General features: G+C 50.0%; 1 protein-coding gene across 1 annotated transcript; it reads left to right on the forward strand.

The window, feature by feature from the left end:
• The first annotated feature begins 1,663 nt into the window (after window positions 1–1,663).
• Window positions 1,664–17,812, forward strand: Arpc3 (actin related protein 2/3 complex subunit 3). Its single transcript, XM_006970750.4, has 7 exons — window positions 1,664–1,970; window positions 7,114–7,213; window positions 11,564–11,640; window positions 14,345–14,413; window positions 15,162–15,288; window positions 16,472–16,566; window positions 17,527–17,812. The coding sequence occupies exons 1-7, from the start codon at window positions 1,965–1,967 to the stop codon at window positions 17,587–17,589; spliced, it is 537 nt and encodes a 178-aa protein (XP_006970812.1). The 5' UTR covers window positions 1,664–1,964; the 3' UTR covers window positions 17,590–17,812.
• Window positions 17,813–20,952: the final 3,140 nt, after the last annotated feature.

Here is a 20,952-nt window from a genome sequence, read left to right on the forward strand (position 1 = left end):
TTATTTATTTATTATGTATACAGCATGTATGATTGCAGGGCAGAAGAGGGCACCAGATCTCATTACAGATGGTTGTGAGCCACCATGTGGTTGCTGGGAATTGAACTCAGGACCTCTGGAAGAGCAGCCAGTGCTCTTAACCTCTGAGCCATCTCTCCAGCCCCCTGTTTGTTTTGTTTTTAAGGCAGAGTTTCTCTGTGTAACAACCCTGGCTGTCCTGGATCTCGCTCTGTAGACCAAGCTGGCCTCAAACTCACAGAGATCTGCCTGCCTCTGCCTCCCGAGTGCTGGGATTAAAGGCGTGCGCCAACACTGCCTGGTTTAGGCATGTAAATTCTAAACACTTTCTTTGTATCTCATTTCAGCCTTCTAAATACTGTGGTCTCCATATTTAGGCGAGGAACGGAGGCACAGAGAGATGAATTAACTTGCCCAGAATTACACTGCTAGTCATGTTGGAACTAGGATTGGAACCCGGAACCGATTTACTTCAACTGTTACATAAAGAACGGCAGGTCAAGGCAGGCATGGCATGTACCTAAAAACTTGTGGTGAGGCCAGCCTGGGCTACATAGTTAGGATTTTGTCTCAAAACATAAAACGTGGGGGGCTGGAGAGATGGCTGCTCAGAGGTTAAGAGCACTAGCTTTTCTTCCAGAGCTCCTGAGTTCAATGCCCAGCAACCACAGGGTGGCTCACAACCATCTGTAGTGAGATCTGGTGCCCTCTTCTGGCCTGCAGGGACACATGCAGGCAGAACACTGTAGACATACATACACACATACATAAATCTTAAAAAACAAAACAAAACAAAACAAAACAAAACAAAACAAAAAACATAAAATGTGTTTGCTGGGTATGGTGGTAGCATATACCCTTAATTTGAATACTTGGGAGGCATAGGCAGGTGGATCTCAGAGTTCAAGGCCAGCCTGATCTTCAAAGCAAGCTCCAGGTCAGCCAGGGCTACACAGTAAGAGTCTCAAGAAAAAATAAATAAATAAATAAATTAGATAGGTAGGTAGGTAGGTAGGTAGGTAGGTAGGTAGGTAGTGGGTGTGAGTGGTGGGTTTGTCTTATCCTGGCAGACATGTGATATCACTCTGGCCCTTACAATACACTTGGTTTTCATGGCCACTTAGTCCTTGCCATGACAGGGGAAGACATACACCATACCTTGTTGAAAGAGTGGGAATGATATAGGCTACACATTTTGTGGGTGACAGACAGGTCAAGGTTTAGTAGGCCCAGGAGTTTTCTGCCCTTTACCCCCATGGCGGTCCCTGACTGTCTCCACGTAACACGGAAGATAGGGAGATAGGAACATCACAAGTAAACATCATAAAACTACGCAAAAACTCAGGAGTGATGGAAACCACAATGCCAGAATAAAGGTATACAGTGGCAGTGGGTGGATCATAAATTCAGGATACATATATATCCAGTTTGAGCCCAGCCTGGACGTCATAAGCCTCTCAAGAAAATAAGTGCGGCTGAGATGGCTCAGTGTGTAAAGGTTCCAGAGTTCGAGCCCCAGGGTCCCCATGGTGGAAAGTTAGGCCTGATTTCTACTTCCTCACGTGGACCGTGGTAAAAATAAAAAGAACTAGACATGGCAGAAGGGTGAACCAGGGAACTGAGTGCTCCTGGATTTGAAACTGACGCTGGGGGTGATTATTAACCTCTCAGGGACGCTTCAATCACAAAGCCCAACCTTTCTCTGCGCCCGTTTTACGCATGCGCTACACGCAGACCCTAATGCTCGCGCTCCCCCTGGCGTCCCTTCCGATCAGCTCAGCCGCAGCAACCAGGGGCGGAAGCTAGGCCGGAAGTGCATCTCTTCGCTTCGCCCGCCTCTTCCGGCTCACTTCCGCCCACTCCACCCAGGCAGCTGGCCGGAAGCGTTCCGCGTTACCTGGGTCCTGCTTCTCTGGATCGAGTCCGGACACCGCCTAACCGCCAAAATGCCGGTAAGGCTTCGAGCCCCGAGGGCGGGGAGCCGAGCGGGGCCGGGGCCCGAGGAGAGGCGGGAGGCCCGCGCTGGGAGGTCGGGGGGAGAGCAAACCGCCGCCCTGCTCTGCAGCCCGGTCCTTTGCCTCCAGCCTCAGGTCCCATGCCCGCCCCGCTGCCTTCTCCCTAGTCCCGCAGTGTTCCCGGATCCCACCCGAGAGCCCCGAAGTCAAGAACGGCGGCTTTTAATTTACTTTTAAATCTAGGGTCCAGCTTCTGCTTTTCTGTCCCCTGTCACTTCCACTTCCTCCTCCGCCCCAGGGAGTGGGTCGGCCTGCTGCTGCTAATCTGTCCGGCTTCACTTCCCTGATGGACCCCTACCTCGTCCTCCCAGCTGGAGCTCCCACCACCCAGTCAGCGCTGGTTTCCAGGAGTCTCCTTTTTTGTGTGGGAGGAAAAAATGACGATGGACTGGTAGTCCTTAACGTCTGACTGCCGGTCTCCATCATGGGTTCCGTTTTGCAGATTTAGCAAAGGGATGGTTGAATTGAAGGCCACACTGGACAAGCGTCAGTGAACTCTCACTGTGAAGCCAGCACTGTTAACAGCGGCGACTAAAGCCCCCTCCAGGAGCTTACATTTTCACGGGTAGACAATAACCGTGTGAATATAAATAGGAGGTGGTTTCAGATCTTAACAAATTCTATGAAGAAAATCAATAGATGACCACACTAGCCTCCCGTGGTGGCACTTACCTCTCATCCCAACACTTGGAGGCAGAGGCAGGAGGATTACAAATTTCAGGCCAAAGTGGACTACATAGTGAGTTCTAGGCCAGCTTGGGCTATATAGCTATAAAATATGGGGGGTGGGGTGGGAAGGAAGCTTGGGAAAGTGCTTGTTGTGCAAGAGGTGAGGCTGGGGGTGGGGGGTGTCAGCGCAGCAGCTCATGTTTGTTCCTCCAGCCCTGGAGAGGCAAGAGACAGGCAGGTCCTCTGGGCTCATCAGCCAGCCAGTCTAGCCCCAAATCAGCAAGTTCTGGGTTCAGTGAGAGACACTGGGGGCTGAGGAAATGGCTCAGTGTTTAAGGCACAAGGACTGGAGTTTGGATGCCTAGCACCCAATTAACAGTCAGGGGAGGAAGCTCCTGTCTGGAATTCCAGAGCTGGAAGTATAGCGATCCCTGAGACTCCTTGTCTCAAAAATAAAGTAGGAAGCAGTTGTAGAAGAGACCTCTGGCCTCCACGTGTGCATATACACATATACTTGCATGCACACATGAACACATATGCATACACTCCACACACAAAAGCTAGAAGTAATTGAGGATACCCAGCATTGACTGTCCTTCACACAAACACGCATGAGTGCATGCATGTACATGTGTAAAAAGTAAAACCAATACAGTCCCCAGTGACTGTGGGGTAAGAGGCTGGCATAGATCAGGTGTACTTGTCGTGAAAAGGTGAGCAAGCGTAAGTTTGAGCTGTGTGTATGTGTTTTGGCAGCACTGGGAATTGAACCCAGAGTCTCGTGGCAGGCTACATAGATCCTCTACCACTGAGTTACATCCCTACCTCCTTTTTACCTTTGTTTTGAGAAAGGGTCTCATAAAGTTGCCCAGGCTGGCCTTGAACTTGGGATCTTCCTGTGTCTGGGACCACAGGCCTGCATCACCATGTTTAGCTTTGTAAGATTTGTGGGTCTTTGTGAGTCTTACAGTTACTGACTATTGAGATGTATGTGGAGACCCAGAGTCACTGTCCAGATGAGCCCTTCACTCTCAGGATATCACTGTGAAACAGATGTTCTTATTGTTAGGGTGTTGCTGAAGGAACTAAGGCTCAGGGAATTAAGTCACGTGCATAATGTTGCTCACAAGTAATAAAGCCAGAGTTTAAGCCAGGAAGGAAAGATCTGTGCTCATTCCAGTTGGGCACAGAAAGTTCTGGACTTAACCTATGATTACTTATTTTGTGCCTGCTTTCTCTATTAGTATGAAATCTCATATATATGCCTATATGTGTATGTATATATACATATATATACATACATCCATATATACGATATATATGATATATACATATATATGATCTCATATCAGGGCCTAGAGAAGTGGCTCAGCAGCTGCGTGCTTGCTGCTGTTGGAAACGAGTATACTCGGTGTCACACAAACACACGAAGAAAACAAAAGCAACTTCACGAAGCAGTTTCTTTTTGACAAAAAAAAAAAAAAAAAAAAGGATGTGCCGTGACCTGGACCCAGACTGAGCTAGCAGGCCCAACAGGGTGGATAGTTCACGTCTTTTTCATTCTCACTCAGACAGTGACTGTGTCTTTCACGACTGGCTAGTTTTAAAAGAATCTTCGAGTAGGAAATGAAGGGAAGGGGAAAGGGGCAGCCCCTTGGGACATCATGTTCGGGCAGCACAGCAGTGCCTTTGGATAACAGAAGTGTGCAAGGGCTGGAGAGATGGCTCAGCGGTTAGAGCACTGGCTGCTCTTCCAGAGGTCCCGAGTTCAATTCCCAGCAACCACATGGCAGCTCACAACCATCTGTAATGGGATCTGATGCCCTCTTCTGGCATGCACTCATACATAAAATACATAAATAAATTTTTAAAATGTTTTAAATGTGCACAAAAGTTATACTAGGTGGGGCAGAGTGGCTCTTGCAGGGCTAGCTACCGTTGATAGGGAAAGCCCCATCCTCACACTGCTCTCGGGGAGCACTAGAAGCTTGTTCCCAGCATCCATATCCAGCAGCTCACAGCTGCCTCTGATTCCAGCTCCTGGGAACGTGACACCCACTTCTGGACTCTGTAGGCACTGTATACACATAGAAATCCCCATACACAGGTACAACACATAATTTTTTTGTTTTTGTATTTTCAAGACAGGGTTTCTCTATGTAGCCCTGGTTATCCGGGAACTCACTCTGTGGACCAGGCTGGCCTCGAACTCACAGAGCTCTACCTGCCTCTGCTTCCCTGGTTTTAGGATTAAAGGTGTGCATCACCACCACCTGGCCAATTACGCTGTCGCTCATTATCTCTTGCACAGAAAAAAGGTGTTTGGCAATCATTTGATGAATGAATGAACGGTTTTGTTCACAGCAGACATAAAAGAAAAAACTAGGGGCTGGAGAGATGGCTCAGAGGTTAAGAGCACTGGCTGCTCTTCCAGAGGTCCTGAGTTCGATTCCCAGCACCCACATGGTGGCTCACAACCATCTATAATGAGATCTGGTGCCCTCTTCTGGCCTGTGGGCATACATGCAGGCAGAACACTGTATACATAATAAATAAATCTTTTTTTTAAAAAAAAAAAAAAAAGAAAAAACTAGGAACCAGCATATAGGGTTGTTCATCAGTACGATTTTCCCTGTCCTTTAGTTCACACCTACTCACCAAAGGTGTAGTGTGTCTTACTCATTTTACAAGCTTAGAAACAGGCTAGTGGGATTGCGGTAGAGCTTAGTTGGTAGAGCACTTGCCTGAAGTCAACACTGGTTCTCTAGACCTGTCTTCCCAGCACTGGGGAGGCAGAGGCAGGAGGCTACCTTCAAAGTCATCCTCACCTACATAGTAAGTGAGAGGCCAGCCTGGGCTACATGAAACCCTCTTGGGGTTGAAGGGGGTGGGGGATGGGGAAACAAATTCTGGGAAGAAGCATGCAGTCTTGATTGGAGACATAAAGACAGGAAGCGGCCGATTCCAAAACTAGGGCTTGCATCCTGGCTAGCTGGAGGCTGGGAAACCTGTTTTGTGTGGTTTCTGTAGTGGAATGCGCCCACCAGAAGGAAACAGCCCTCCACACCACATTTCCAGCCTGAGGATGTGTTCCCAGGAGGCAGAGGCGGGCGGATCTCTGTGAGCCTGAGGTCAGCTTGGTCTCCTTAGGGAGTCCCAGGCCAGGCTGGGCTGCTCAGTGAGTGCCTGTCTCAAGAAGAGCTGGGGCTAGGGAGAAGGTTCAGTTGGTAAAGTGCCTGCCACTCAAGTGTGAGGACTCGAGTTCAGTCCCAGCCTCCACAACAATAGCCAGATATGGTGGCGTGTGCCCGTAAACCTCGTGCTGGGGCGGGAAGACAGGAGGGTCTCTGGGGGGCCTGCTGGCCGGCCATCTGGCCAGTCGGTGACCTTTAGGTTCAGTGATACCCCCTGTCTCAAATGTAAAGGTGGGGAAGTAATTGAGGAAGACACTTGACACAGACTTCTGACCTCTGCACCCACACACATGTGCAGCCAGACCCATGAAGACAAACACACAAAATACTAATAGCATAGAAGAGAATGTTAAGAACATAGACAACAGGGCTGGAGAGAAGGCTCAGTGGTTAAGAGCACTGGCTGCTCTTCCAGAGGTCCCAGGTTCGATTCCCAGTACCCACATGGCAGCTCACAGCTATCTGTAACTTTAGTTCCAGGGGATCTGACACCCTCACACAGACATGAATGCAGGCAAAAATACAAGTGCAGGTGAAATAAAATTAATTTTTTTTTTTTAAAAAAAGGAAGAAAGGCCAGGCAGTGGTGGCGCACGCCTTTAATCCCAGCACTCGGGAGGCAGAGCCAGGCAGATTTCTGTGAGTTCGAGGCCAGCTTGGACTACCAAGTGAGCTCCAGGAAAGGCACAAAGCTACGCAGAGAAACCCTGTCTCGAAAAACCAAAAAAAAAAAAAAAAAAAAAAAAAAGGAAGAAAGAACATAGACAGTAAAGCCAGATGTAGTGGCACACGCCTTTAATCCCAGCACCCAGCACTTGGGAAGCAGAGGCAGGTGGATCTCTGTGAGTTCTGGGCTAGCCTGGTCTACAGAGCGAGTTCCAGGACAGCCAGAGCTACATAGTGAGACCCTGTCTTGAAAAAAACAAAACAAAAAGGAACATGGACAACAGTTAGCTGTAGTTTTGTCAGTGGTGAAGCAGGGGTACTAACTCCCTCTGTGGCTCACGTCTGATTTAGTTAGGGAGCGTGGCTTGCTTAGCGACCAGCTGACAGACGTCCCCGGATCTGCCGGTTGGCTTTCTTGAGGCAGGGGCTGGTGGCATTGCTGCTGCCCCCCTCTCCTCCCGGAGTTGGTCTCAAGTGGAGTCCTCCTCTGGAGGACCGTCCTCGTCGCCCGGTGACGCGTGTTCTCTTTCTCCCCTGGCTTGTCACTGCAGGCTTACCACTCCTCCCTCATGGACCCTGACACGAAGCTCATCGGAAACATGGCCCTGCTGCCCCTCAGAAGTCAGTTCAAAGGACCCGCCCCTCGAGAGAGTGAGTCTCAGTGTTCTGTTCCGGTCGGGTTCAAACGGTCCAGCCACGCGGCTGAGGTGGGAGCAGGGCAGAGCCTCGCTGGGTCGCTTGCGCTTGCATTACTCTGCCGGGTGTGACACTTTACACCTCGAGACATCACAGGAAACTGCCCTGTCACTTCTGACTCCTTCAGGACGCCTGGGTGAACCAAAGAGGAAATGTGGCCTGGGGGCGGGGGGCGGTAGCTCGGTAGGGAGAGACCTTGCCTTGCATGCAGGAGGCCCCAGGTTCCATCCCCGGTTCACCCTGCGCCAGATGTTGTGGTGCACATCTGTAATCCTAGCACTTAGGTGGAGGCAGGGAGAGCACAAGTTCAAAGTCATCCTCAGCAAGTTGCAGGCCAACCTGGGCTACAGGAGACCCTGTCAGCAAAGAGGAAGAGGAAGTGTGTTTAATTCTGGCCGCGGTCACTGTCAGTCAGGTCAGACTAACTGAGTGCCGGGTCGTCATGCTGGAAACAGACAAGCAGCAGAAAGCATTCTGTGGCCATGGTGCTCTACGCAGGAGGCTGTGATGGGGGTGGCTGGAGTCTGGCGGTTCAAGACCAGCCTAAGCAACACAGGGAGGCCTGTCTCCAAAACCAGGAAAAATTAACCCTTCCCCCACCAAAGCTATTACTTCTCCTGTCAACTTTTCAAAAACAGTCATTTGCCTTGGGCTGTGCATGTTTGTGTGTGAGGGCCGACGCGTGCCCCCGCACACACACCCCCAGCACACACACAAGTGGACGTGAGAAGATGATGCATCACTTCCGGTTTTGACATTAGTCCGGGGATCCCCGCTCAGGTGGTCCAGCCTTCCCTGCAGTGCGCTGACCCTCTGAGCCGTCGGATCGGCACAGCCCTGCGGTGTCCTAGCCTTGGGGTCCTGATTTTCACCAAACCCCAGTGTTAGACCCTTTTTTGGATACCTCAGAAGAGGGTGAAACCGATGGGCCTGATGTCAGACAAGCCAACGTCAGTTTGTGGGGACCCTCCTGGTGACCCCCGCCTGCTTCCCCAGTGTTGGGGTGACAGGCATGTGCCCCACGCTGCAATCCTAACTCTCCATGTGCTTTGAAGCTGCTTGTTTCTGTTCGTGCTTTGGTTCTTCTGAACTTCATTGCTTGGCTCTAGTGGTGCTTTTGTTGTTTGTTTTAACTGGCTTGTTTTTGGTGGTGGTGGATTGTTTTGTTTTCTTTTTCTTTTTCTTTTTTTTAAATTTTGCTTTTAAACCAAAACCAAAAAGAGCTGGTTTAAAGAAGCCACTCAGACCCTTGCCCAGTCTCCGACTCTGTCCATCTCTGTGACCTGTAAGACTAGGTTGGCCATTCTGAAGCCGCAGAGCTTCACTTTGAGTATGGACAGAGCTGAAAATGGAAAAACTAGCTTTATATCCTCTTGCCCTTATTCATTCATTCATTCATTCATTTTCGAGACAGGGTTTCTCTGTGTAGCTTTGGCACTCTTCCTGGAATTCACTCTGTAGACCAGGCTGGCCTCACACTCACAGAGATCCGCCTGCCTCTGCCTCCCAAGTGCTGGGATTAAAGGCGTGTGCCACTACCGCCCGGCTCCTCTTGCCCTTTTACACATATTCTGTCCTTCCTTGTCACCTGATGTCACTGTTTCTTGGTCTCCTTTGTAGATGTTAACACTGTGCACACACTTACGCCTGCTTGTATGAGTATGTGGCTAGGATTCTCGTACAGGGCATATGGGGAGATCATGCGTTCTTTTTTGTTTGGAGTTTGAATCATCTTGATTAATATTTACTTTGCAAGTCCATCCACTTTATTTATTTTTCTTTTATGTGGTGTGTGTTTGCATCTACCAAAACCAGAAGAGGGCGATGGATTCCCTAGAACTGGAGTTACAGGTGGTTGTGAGCCAATGTGAGTGCTAGGAACTGAACTTGGATCCTCTGAAGAGCAGCAGTACTTTTAACTGCTGAGCCATCTCTTCAGCCCATGATTTTGTTTGTTTTTTGGTTTTTGTTTGTTTGTTTGTTTGTTTGTTTTTCAAGACAGGGTCTCTGTGTAGTTCTGGCTGTCTTTTAACTCACTCTGTAGACCAGGCTGGTCTTGAACTCATGGAGATCTGCCTACTTCTGCCTCCCGAGTGCTGGGATTGAAGGCGTGTGCCACCACCACCTGGTTGTATTATAATTTTTGATACTCGATCTCAGCTTTGTTTCCCAGTCTTGTCTGAGGCTCAAGAATTTTGGGGCCACACAGCGTATTCCCTGTTCATTGTTTGTCGTCATCAGATGGAATGCCCTCTGCCCCCACTACCCTCCAGATCCCCCATTTGATTTTGGAGGCAGTTTTTCACTGTTCCAGAAGCCTCTTTTCAAACCTGAAGCTTTCTGACGTGTTCTGAGATGTTCCGCCAACAGTGTCATTTCTGTGGCCGCAGACACAGCACCCCAGAGCCTGCAAATGTCTGGCCCGCGTTCCCTTCAGTTTCCATGACCACAGTTACAATTCCCAGCTGTGTCCTCATCCCTGCCCTTCCTCTGCCGGCTTGTTCTCCTTGACCCGCTCTTAGGTGAATTCGTTGTCAACACTGGTTGAAACATAAGTAAACTCAATGGATTTGGCAAGTCCCCACAGTTTTTACTTGATTCTGAGAAAAAGGAGCAGATGGACAAAGACAGACGTGAGGAGAACAGCCGTACTAAAAAGTTAACAGCCCCCCCAAAAAAGAACGTTGGCCCAGAACACGGAAGAGCCAATTGTCGTATAGTTACAGATAGCACATTGCACCCGCAGATTCAGCCACCCCAGAACGGAGAAAACAGGAACCACCTTCGAAGTTCCTCAAGGAGGAATGAGACCCTGAGAAACTGAACAAAGGAGGGGGACTGACCTCATTTCCCAGAGGGGCTGGAACTGTTGTCGTGGATGTCTGTGTTGTGAATTGTCTTAGCATTGATGAGATGAAATAGAGGGAGGGCCCTGTGCATAGCGTGTCTGAGGCCTGGGGTTTAAGATCACCTGCAGAAAACTTCTCCTCTGTCGTCAAATGTCTTGAGATGGCTTTGTGCGCCCCGCTCTGTTCGAGGCCCCTTCTCCTCCGCCGTCTCCTCCCAGGTGCTCACAAGTTTCCTCTTACTGAGAGCAGAGAACCGAGAGCACAGCGTCTAGAGTAAAATTCCGCAGGGACCCTCCAGCAGAGGAACTGGCTAGGTCGTGGGGCAGTCGCCCAGGGCTGCACCCTCGGGCCGCTCTGCCTTGCACCGTTCGAGAACATGGCAGCCGGGGACAGGAAGTGTCAGAGGTGCTGCTGCAGCCAGCTGCTGGCCATCAAACCTGGAAAGTCTGTCCTGTCAAAATGAAAAAGAGCGGAGATTGCCAAAGCAATTGTTGGATGAGGTCTGTGTTTGTCACAGAGTGCTTCTGGCTTTCCTCAGTGTGCGGCCACTTAGAACAGCTCATGCTGTGTTTAAGCCACAGTTTCCATAAAAAGAAAGAAAGTCATCTGAATCCCAGTGTTCCCAAATAATTGGAGTATTTGCCCTGAAACTACAGCGTGTGGGTTCAAATACAATTATATTGAATGCTTTTTTTTTCCATTTTCAGAGCCCTTAGTTAGACTTTTGGGGCTGGAGGGATGGCTCAGTGGTAAGGAACACTTCCTGCTCCTCCCGAGGACAGAGTGCCATTCCCAGCACCCACACTGGCCTCACAATCACCTGTGACTCCAGCTCCAAGGGATGTGACGCTCTCTTCTGACCTCTGTGCACATCTGCACTCGTACGCAAACACACAGACACACACAAAGGTTTTTTTTTTTTTTTTAAGGGAGTTAGCTTGTGTCTCAGCCCATTTCTGTAAATGCATTGAGGTCTTAACTGGTCACTGAATAGCAATAATAGTTTGTTCTGGGTGATAAGTCTTAATTAAGATGATAATCTTTTTTTTGTAATTGATTTAGTTTTTCTAATGAGCACATATGATTTTTTCAGAGATAATAAAACTAAAAATAAGCCACATTGGTTTTTGGAAATAGCGTTGAAGACTGTATGTATTTCAGTAGCCCTGTTTATTTTTCTAAGTTTTATTTTTATTTTTTACATCAGTGTTTTTGCCTGGCGCCCTTTGAGGCCAGAAGAGGGCGCCAGATCCCCAGGAACTAACCCAGGTCCTCTGCAAGGGCAGCCCGTGCTCTTAACGGCAGAGCCATCTCTCCAGATAGCCCCAGCCACATTCTACTTTATCCACCTCCAGATCTTGGGATAATTACGCTTGGAGACCCCTCCTTACAGCTTCTGTGGGTGGGTGGTTTGCCTTTGGTAATATCTCTGCCTTCCTCCTTGTTTCCTGCTTAGCAAAAGACACAGATATTGTGGATGAAGCCATCTATTACTTCAAGGCCAACGTCTTCTTCAAGAACTATGAAATTAAGGTAACTTCCAGAGATGGGGATGCATAGTTTTCAGACGGGGATAAATACCTCCCTCGAGCCAGGTGGTGGTGGTGGTGGTGCATGCCTTTAAACCCAGCACCCAGGAAGCAAGGGCAGGAGGATCTCTGTGAGTTCGAGGCCAGCCAAGTTTACAGAGCAAGTTCCAGGACAGCCAGGGCTGCACAGAGAAACCCTGTCTTGAAAAACAAAAACAAAACAAAACAAAACAAAAAATCTACTTTGAAGTTAGGGTTGCTGTAAAGGTTAAATGAAATGGTGTGTCTGCTTTTAGAATTTGAAAACAAGGCTGGATGGGAAATGCTGTAGGGTTTTGTTGTTGTTGTTTTGAGATTATTTATTTTAGGTTGAGCATGGGTGCGCAGATCTTTAATCCCAGCACTTGGGAGGCAGAGGCAAGTAGATCTGTGTGAATTGGAGGGCAGCCTGATCTATAGCGTGAGTTCCAAGACAGCCAGGGCTCTGTAGAGAGACCCTGTCTCAAAAAAAAATTATTTATTTGTGTGTATGTGTGTGTGTGTGTGTGTGTGTGTGTGTGTGTGTGTGTGCATGCGCGCGCAACATTTATGTGCAGTGCCCTTAGGGGCCAGAAGAGGGAGCTGGGAGTTGAGTCCCTTGTAACTCCAGTTAGAAATGACTGTGTGTGTGTGTGTTCTGGGAACAAGCCCAGGTCTGGGAAAAAGCAGTTGCTCTTAACCACAGAGCGCTCACCCCAGTCCTGTGTTAGCTTTTATTCTTTCCGAATCCTTTCTGCTCTGAGGCCGAATGACCCACTGCCTCTCTTTGCAAACCAATGTTGTGGGACACAGCCGCGTCCATTTCTTTCTGGATTAGCAGTGGCTGCTCTCATACTGAACTTATTGATCGGCCACAACAAAGACTGCCTTAGCCACAAAGCCCGAAAAGCTTGTTATCCAGCCTTGACAGAGTTTGCCAAGCCCCAGTCTAGATGCATCTGTGTTTACTTAGGTATTGATTAAGCACCCGGGAAGTGCCAGGCCCAGTTTATGGATAACCGGTCAAAAGTCTCGTATGCTATTTGTTCATTGGCTTTGAGACAGAGTTTTACTATGTAGCCCTGGCTGGAACTTGTTATATAGGCCACGCTGGTCTGGAACTTAGGGTAATCCCCCTGCCTCTGCCTCCCATCACTTTTTTGTATGTATGCAGGTTGGACACTGAGAATAAATTGCTGTCATTCCAGCACTTGGGAAACTAAGGCAAGAGGATTGTTGTGAGTTCCAGGCTGGAACTGTGTTTCAAAAAAAGTACAAGCAATACCCTCTCTCCCTACTCTAAAAGGCAAACAAGCCGGGCGGTGGTGGCGCACGCCTTGAATCCCAGCACTTGGGAGGCAGAGCCAGGTGGATATTTGTGAGTTCGAGGCCAGCCTGGGCTACAGAATGAGATCCAGGAAAGGCACAAAGCTACACAGAGAAACCCTGTGTGAAAAAAACAAAAAATAAATAAATAAAAGGCAAACAAGCCTGAAATGCTCTAGACCCCTAAGCTACAAACTGGATTTTGGAGTGTTTTGGATTCAGGAAGTTTAACTAATGAAGTCTGTGCAGATATTCCCAAGTCGAGACCACGCCGCTTCTGGAAGACTTCTGGTCCCAAGCATTTCAGAGGGGTGGTCTACTGCACCGCTGTGTCGTGGACCCAGCTAGGATGGGGGGGGACGGGACATGAATGGCTGGCCCTTCCTGGGACCACTTCCTCCCTCGCCTCCCTGTGAGGAGGGTGGGCAAGGAGAGAGTAGAGAGCCTGCCTGTAAAGGGGACAGATGCACGAAACATCTGCTGAGCCACCGAGATGAGCACAAAGAAGGGCAAGGAATGTTCTCGACAGCGTTGTAAACGATGAGACTTAGGCCTCTGCTCGCTCAGTTCTGGGATATCGGGCTCCAGCAGGATGTGGACTCCGTCCAGCGCTGACAGCGTTTCTGTAGCCAACAGGCAGCTTGTGCCGGCTTTGTGAGAGGTGTGATAGGGACAAGCTGGGTGTAGCATCCTCCTGCAAGGAGCCAGAGGCTGGGGGTTGTCCAAGAGTTAGAGACCAGCCAGGGCTGTGAAGCAGAGAGCCCAGCTCAGATCAAAACAGAGCGTGGGGGGGCACGTGACCTCTTTTCTGACCATGACTGCAGACCTGGGCCTGGGGTGCAGGCCCCACGCGACCTGTAGCCCCTGTCTGGAGATTCTCCTGCTAGTAGACGGAGATGTCGGGCCTGCAGAGCCCTCCAGAACTTGTCACACGTGGGGTGACTTCTTCCACTGCCTGGGAAGGGGTGAATCTGGTCTGAGACTCTCAAGGGAAAAATGGTTTTCAAAATGAGCCACCTTAGCCAGGCGGTGGTGCACACCTGTAATCCCAGCACTCGGGAAGCAGAGGCAGGGGGATCTCTGAGTTCGAGGCCAGCCTGGTCTACAGAGTGAGTTCCAGGACAGGCAGAGCTACACAGAGAAACCCTGTCTTGAAAAACCAAAAAAAAAGAGCCACCCTTGGAGTCACCCCCAGCTGTTCATTCTCCATCTTATACAGTGCGATCAAGGCTGTTGGCCAGGGCAGCCACACAGCTGGGCTTGGGGACCATGCACCCTGTGGGTTGCCAGCGGATAACGAGGGCAGAGATGCTCCGAAGCGTCCATCTCACGTGGCCACTATGTTGTTTTCTTCTCCCTTGCAGAATGAAGCGGACAGGACCTTGATCTACATCACACTCTACATTTCCGAGTGTCTAAAGAAACTCCAAAAGGTAATGAGGCTTGGCTCTTCCCCCAGGGACAACAGAAGGAGAGAGTCTATCCCTCACAAGCAACCGGGTCTGCGAAGACCAGAGGACAAGCCAAAGATCTCTCTGCTGCGGGTCTCCACCCACAGGGGACCTGACAAGAAGGGGGCTGGGAGGTGTGGTATGTGTGGAGACAGGAGTCTCCTTCGTCCTCTGAGAACAGTTGAGCATCTGCAGGGTGTGGAGGACAGCAGCACACAGCCATGGGCGCGTCTCCCCCACTTAAAGGCTCACAGTCCTCGTGTGTCTGAAAGAGCGGACTTTGAAACGTGTGCGCGTTTATCACCACTTCAGGATTTAACCAGTAAGATCTTAGCAGGCCCGAGTGTGATGGCGCACGCCTTTAATCCCAGCACTCTGGAGGTAGAGGCAGGTGGAGCTCTGTGAGTTCGAGGACAGCCTGGGCTACAGAGCGAGACTGTCTCAGAAAACTAAAAAAAAAAAAAATTAAAAGATATTATTGTGTGTGTTTGTGAAGAGAAATGTCTGCCTGGATGGTAAGTTTGGTTTCCAGTTTTTAACTACTGGATCCCAGTTGTGGGTTCTGTGGTTTTACTTCTTGGAAGCAGTGTTCTGAAGCGGCCTGCAGGTTCTCTGACCGCAGAAGGGCGCTCACAAAACCCTGTCACACCCCGGCAGCTGCTTGCACCCAACAGTGGCAGTTTGGGAATTAATTCCTCTTCTTCTTATCAAATGTGTCCTTTAACTTTAGTGCAATTCCAAGAGCCAAGGCGAGAAGGAAATGTACACGCTAGGAATCACCAACTTCCCCATCCCCGGAGAGCCTGGCTTTCCCCTCAATGCCATTTACGCCAAGCCCGCGAACAAACAGGAGGATGGTGAGACGGGACTGTGCGCGTGAGAGGGGTGTGCGTGTGTGTGTGTGTGTGTGTGTGTGCGTGCGTGCGTGCGTGCGTGCGTGCGTGCGTGCGTGCGTGCGTGTGTGTGTGTGTGTGTGTGTGTGTGTGTGTAGCAAGTAGGTGTGGGTGTGAATGCACTTGTGGGCATGTAGATTTGTGCGCATATGTGTGTGGACGCCAGAGGTTGGTGGCAGGTCTTCCTTGATCATTCTCCACATTGCGTGTGAGGAGGCAGGCTCTTTGACTGACCCAGGAGCTCACTGGTTCAGCTAGTGTAGCTGGCCGACGTGCTCCGGGGACCCCCGACTCTGCCCCCTAAGGGCTGGGAGGCCAGGCCACCATGTCCGTCCTACCTTTGCGTGGGTGCTGAAGATCCACACTCTGGTCCTCATGCTCGCACAGAAAGCTGCTTCTCCACTGAATCCCCCCCCCCCCCCAGCCCGCTGCCTGGTGCTCAGGTTGGGGGGGGGCAGCACTTAGCACGCGTGTGCTGCCTTTACTCTCACAGAAGAGCCGGCTGACACATGTAACACGCAGGGACTGTTGGACCAAGATGAATGTAGTTACAAACCATCTGGAGTCAGCAAGCTGGCTCAGCCGGAAGAGGTGCTCGCTGCCGAGCCTGATGGTCTGAGTTTGATTCCTGGGACCCCCACTGAAGAAGGAGTGAACCAGCTCCTGCCAACACACACACACAGGCATGCACACACACACACACATATAGGCATGCACACACACACACACACACACACACACACACACACACACACACACAGGCATGCACACGCGCGCAAATATATGCGAGTGTGCAGGGAGAGCGAGATGTAAAAAGAAAACCATCTAGCCGGGTGGTGTGGCGCATGCCTTTTATCCCAGCACTCAGGAGGCAGAGGAAGACAGATCTCTGTGAGTTCAAGGCCAGCCTGGGCTACAAAGGAGTTCTAGGACAGCCGGAAATGTTGCACAGAGAAACCCTGGCGGGGGGGGGGGGGGGGGGGGGGGGGGGCAAGAGAGAGAGGAGGGAAGGAAAAGGAAAGGAAAGGGTCTGGCTGGCTCTCTCTCTAAGCTGTCTGAATGTGTGCACATCCCTCGCTGGGGTCAGTGTCTGGCCGGGCAGGCAGCGGGTACGGCATGTGTCCTCAGTGCAGATTTCATGTTTCAGAAGTCATGCGGGCGTACCTACAGCAGCTGAGGCAAGAGACTGGTCTGCGGCTCTGTGAGAAAGTGTTCGACCCTCAGAATGATAAACCCAGCAAGGTGAGTCCTCGGCCCGTCCAATCGGATCTTAGCCCTTTGCCTTGCTACCATTGAAACCTCCGAAGTCTTCTGTCACAAGAACGCTCACTTCCGCCTGACCAGGAGGACTCGGCTGGTGCAGCGTTCACTGCCCCACACTCAGTAATGAACAGATTAGAGTCGTGTGCGGGGTTTACATATGGGATGTGTGGTCATTCCTTGATAGCCATTGGAGCCACAGTCTGGGTATCCTGTCAAATGGCATAATGTTTGTCTATGACCTGTGTGCATCCTCTGTGGGTTTGAAATGCCCCAGGTTACCCCCACACTGAATGCCATGTAAATGATGGCTCTATTGCAGTGCATAGGGAAAAGTCATGAGGAGCAGAGTTTGTGTGTGCTCAGGACATGGTAGGGCCGGCCCCCTGCGGGGAGGGGCTGGGACAGTAGCACAAGCTGAGCTTGAAGTGGCGACACAGCCAAGGGTGGCCTTGAGCTCCTCCTACCTCAGCCTCTAGTTCTGCAGTATACGGGCATGCTACTGTGTCTGGCTCACACTCCTCCCTCCTCCCCCCAATGTTTTTTTTGGGGGCGGGTTTCGAGACAGGGTTTCTCTGTGTAGCTTTGCACCTTTCCTGGATCTCACTCTGTAGACCAGGCTGGCCTCGAACTCACAGAGATCCGCCTGCCTCTGTCTCCCGAGTGCTGGGATTAAAGGCGAGCGCCACCACTGCCCGCCCCCCCCCCCAAATGTTTGCTACCTATGGATGGATGCCAGCCTCACGCCTCTGGAGGGCAAGTGAACAAACACGTTTGCCTGCTCTGCTGTGGTCACCTTGGAGTCTAATCAAGAGGCCAAGCTCGTTTAGATACAGTTGTGTTTCATACATTGACTAATGCTGGCCCGCCCGTGAGGTTGCCCTGAACCTGACCCTGACCCTGACCCTGACCCTGAGCCTGTTCTGTCTTGTGCCCTCACAGTGGTGGACTTGCTTTGTGAAGAGACAGTTCATGAACAAGAGTCTCTCGGGACCTGGGCAGTGAGTGGAGCGCTGGGCAGCATCACATCGAGGTGGACACAGTCCTTCGTGTCCGTTCATTATGTATGGCGAGGAGAGAGCGCGTCTTTGCCGGAAAAGCTCTTGATGGAGAATTTGGGGGTGTGTGTCGGGTCATCTGAATTTTCGGCAATTTCAAGCTGGTACTTAATATGTAATAAATGTCACTGCATACCTTAGCCATTGAATTAAAACATTTTTGAGATAAAGTTTACACAGTCCCTTTTATGGGAAGGGGTGTGGGTGGTGGACATTTGGGAGTGGGGTGGCTCTGGTTTTGTATTTATGATTTGGTTTGTCTTTTTTGTTGTTTTGGTTTTCCGAGACAGGGTTTCTCTGTGTAGCTTTGCACATTTCCTGGATCTCGCTCTGTAGACCAGGCTGGCCTCGAACTCACAGAGATCTGCCTGGCTCTGCCTCCCAAGTGCTGGGATTAAAGGTGTGCACCACCACTGCCTGGCTTGGTTTGTCTTTTTTGAGACAACCTCACTGTGTAGTCCCACGCTGGCCCATAACTCACTGTGTGCCCCACATGGGCCTTGACACTCTGTCCTGGGATTGCAGGTGTCTTCCACTGTGCCAGGCCCCATCATAGCCTTTCAAATCATGAACACTTTGGTGTTGTCAATATGTAGGTACAGTTTTCACAACCATAACCTACATCTGATGCCACACCCTTTTATCACACCCAAAAGATGTGCCTTTAGCAGAGACCTTCCAAGTCCTTTGCTCCAAAGTCTTCCTGCCCCCTAGCTTCTAAACTAATCTACTCCCTGTCTTCATAGATTTGTTTATTCTAGACATTTCGTATAATAGAGTGCTAGAGTGGATAATCCAGCCTTTGAGTCTGGCTTATTTCACTTAGCGTGTTTCTAAATCCATGCCTCCGCCCCCCATTCCTCATGTAAGGGGAATCAAACAAAAGTTATCCTTTCATATCTGGCTCCTTTGACTTAGCGCAGCATCTTCAACATTTATCCCTGGTGTTGCATCCATGTCCAGCTCGTTCCTTTTTATGGCTGAGTAATATTCCATTTTGGTGCAGATCACATTATGTTTATTCATTCATCATCCAGTGGACATTTGTGTTGTTTCTATTTTGGAGCTCTGACTGAACAGGGTTGCCAAGAACGTTCATGTGCACATTTTTAATGCGGACAACAAGTTTTCATTTCTCTTGCTTATTATATCCGTCAGAGTGGAACCGCCAAGTCACATGGGAGAAGACCTGTCTGTTTTTTCCACAGCAGCTGCACTGTTTCACATTCCCACGGCGACATGTGAACACTGGGTCCCCCCATCTCGCCAACACTTGTCTCCTTGTCTTGGCTCTCCCAGTGGCTGTGATGTGGAATCTCGCTGTGCATTGGTCTGTGTTTCTCTGAGATGGTTAGCTGCTTTGCGCGTGGTCACTTGGGCATCTTCTCCAGAGAACTGTTTAGTTCACTGTCCATTTTTTCTTTTTTGTTTGTTTTGAGACAGGGTCTCACTATGTAGCCCTGGCTGTCCCGGAACTTACTCTAGACCAGGCTGTCCTCGGAACTCACAGAGATCCACCTGCCTCTGCCTCCTGAGTGCTGGGATTAAAGGTGTGCGCCACCATGCCCGGCTAGATTTATTTATTGGTTGATGCTTTGCCAGCATGTAAGTCTGTGCACCCTTGCAGTACCCAAAGAGACCAGGAGAGGGCGCCAGGTTCCCTGAAACTGGAGTTACACTTGGGAGCCACTGTGTAGGTGTTGGGAACTAAAGCTGGGTCCTCTAGAAGAGCAGCCAGTGTTGTTTATTTGTTTGTTTGTTTATTTGAGACAGGGTTTCTCTGCAAAGCAGGGTAGGGCAGACAAAAAGAAAAAAAGAGACTGGGGAAAGTGATCTTTTGGTTGTTTTGTTTTTCTAGACAGGGTTTCCCTGTGTATCCCTGGCTGTCCTGGAACTCACTCTGTAGACCAGCCTGGCCTCGAACTCAGAGATCCGCCTGCCTCTGCCTCCCGAGTGCTGGGATTAAAGGCGTGCCGGCACCACCACCCGGCCCTAATTTCCTTTTTGGAGACAGAGTTCCAGGCCGGTTTTGAACTTGGGACCATCCTGCCTCAAACGCTCCATTGCCCGGATGCTGGTGAGCCACCTCAATTGGCTGAAATAAGTAGATGTTTTTATCATTTATTTACACTGGGTCTCAAGTAACTGTCTGTTATAGCTCATCCACCTCCCCCTGCTTCCACCTCCCCGGGCTGTGGGATCAAAGGCGTGGGCCGCCATGCCTAACTGAGCATGTAATTTGAATTCCTGAGCTCAGGGGTCTGGAGCATGTGTGCACTGAGCCGCAGACGAGTTAAATACCGCTTTCCATACAGCCCGGCACAGGATTATGTACAAACCTGTTCGAGGCTGGACAAAGGGTTTAGGGGTAGAGGCTGTGGGTGTCAGCCCAGTGTGAGGAAAAAAAGAAAAAGAAAAATGAGAAAACCTTCTGTACAATTTAAAGACACGTCTTAAAGCACAAAGGTGGTGTTCTTGGGTTATGTGTGGAAGTTTTGTCTTTTTTTGTTGTTTGGTTTTGGTTTTGGTTTTTGGAGACAGGGTTTCTCTGCATAGCCCTGGCTGTCCTGAATTCCTAGCACTTTGGAGGCAGAGGCAGGGGGATTTGACTTTTAGGCCAGCCTGGTCTACAAAGTGAGTTCAGGCCAGTTGGGGACGTATGAGACTCTGGCTCAAAATAAATACATTTTTAAATTCTTACTTAAAATCAGATTCTTGGTTTGGGGGTTGAAATTTCTGTTCCAGACCTAGCAACATGTTAAAGAAGAAAGCAAGCCACAGTGATTTATTTTGAGATTAAAAGTTTGTTTGGTTTTTACAGTTTTCTCCCAATTTGTATAGCATATTCTGATAGAAAACTGACTTCCTGCATGGCCTGTTCCCTTAGCCCAGTGTGGGAGCATGGTTCCAGGAGCAGGAGTCCAGACTGCAGAAGCCGTCCTGTCGGGGGGGGGGGGGGGGCTGTAATGGCAAGTAGTGGTTTATTTGGGGGTTTGTTGTTGTTGTTTTGTTTGTTTGTTTGTTTTTTGGTTTTTCGAGACAGGGTTTCCCTGTATAGCTTTGCGCCTTTTCTGGAACTCGCTTGGTAGCCCAGGCTGGCCTCGAACTCACAGAGATCCGCCTGCCTCTGCCTCCCGAGTGCTGGGACTAAAGGCGTGCACACCACCGCCCGGCTGTTGTTTTGTTTTGAGACAGGGTCTCACTATGTAGCCTAGGCTGGTCCCTAGTGTTAATATTCTGATCCGCCCCTTGAAATCCCACCCCTTGGGGCCACCCTGCGTCCTGACATGAAAGCCTCATTCTAGGGAAA

The sequence above is a fragment of the Peromyscus maniculatus genome, chromosome 23 (assembly GCF_049852395.1).
Source record: "Peromyscus maniculatus bairdii isolate BWxNUB_F1_BW_parent chromosome 23, HU_Pman_BW_mat_3.1, whole genome shotgun sequence".
NCBI lineage: Eukaryota > Metazoa > Chordata > Mammalia > Rodentia > Cricetidae > Peromyscus > Peromyscus maniculatus.

Coding starts and splice junctions, on each gene's coding strand:
- Arpc3 (XM_006970750.4), top strand. Junction 14,414..15,161: donor GTCTAAAGAAACTCCAAAAG/GTAATGAGGCTT, acceptor CTTTAACTTTAG/TGCAATTCCAAGAGCCAAGG. Junction 16,567..17,526: donor AGAATGATAAACCCAGCAAG/GTGAGTCCTCGG, acceptor GTGCCCTCACAG/TGGTGGACTTGCTTTGTGAA.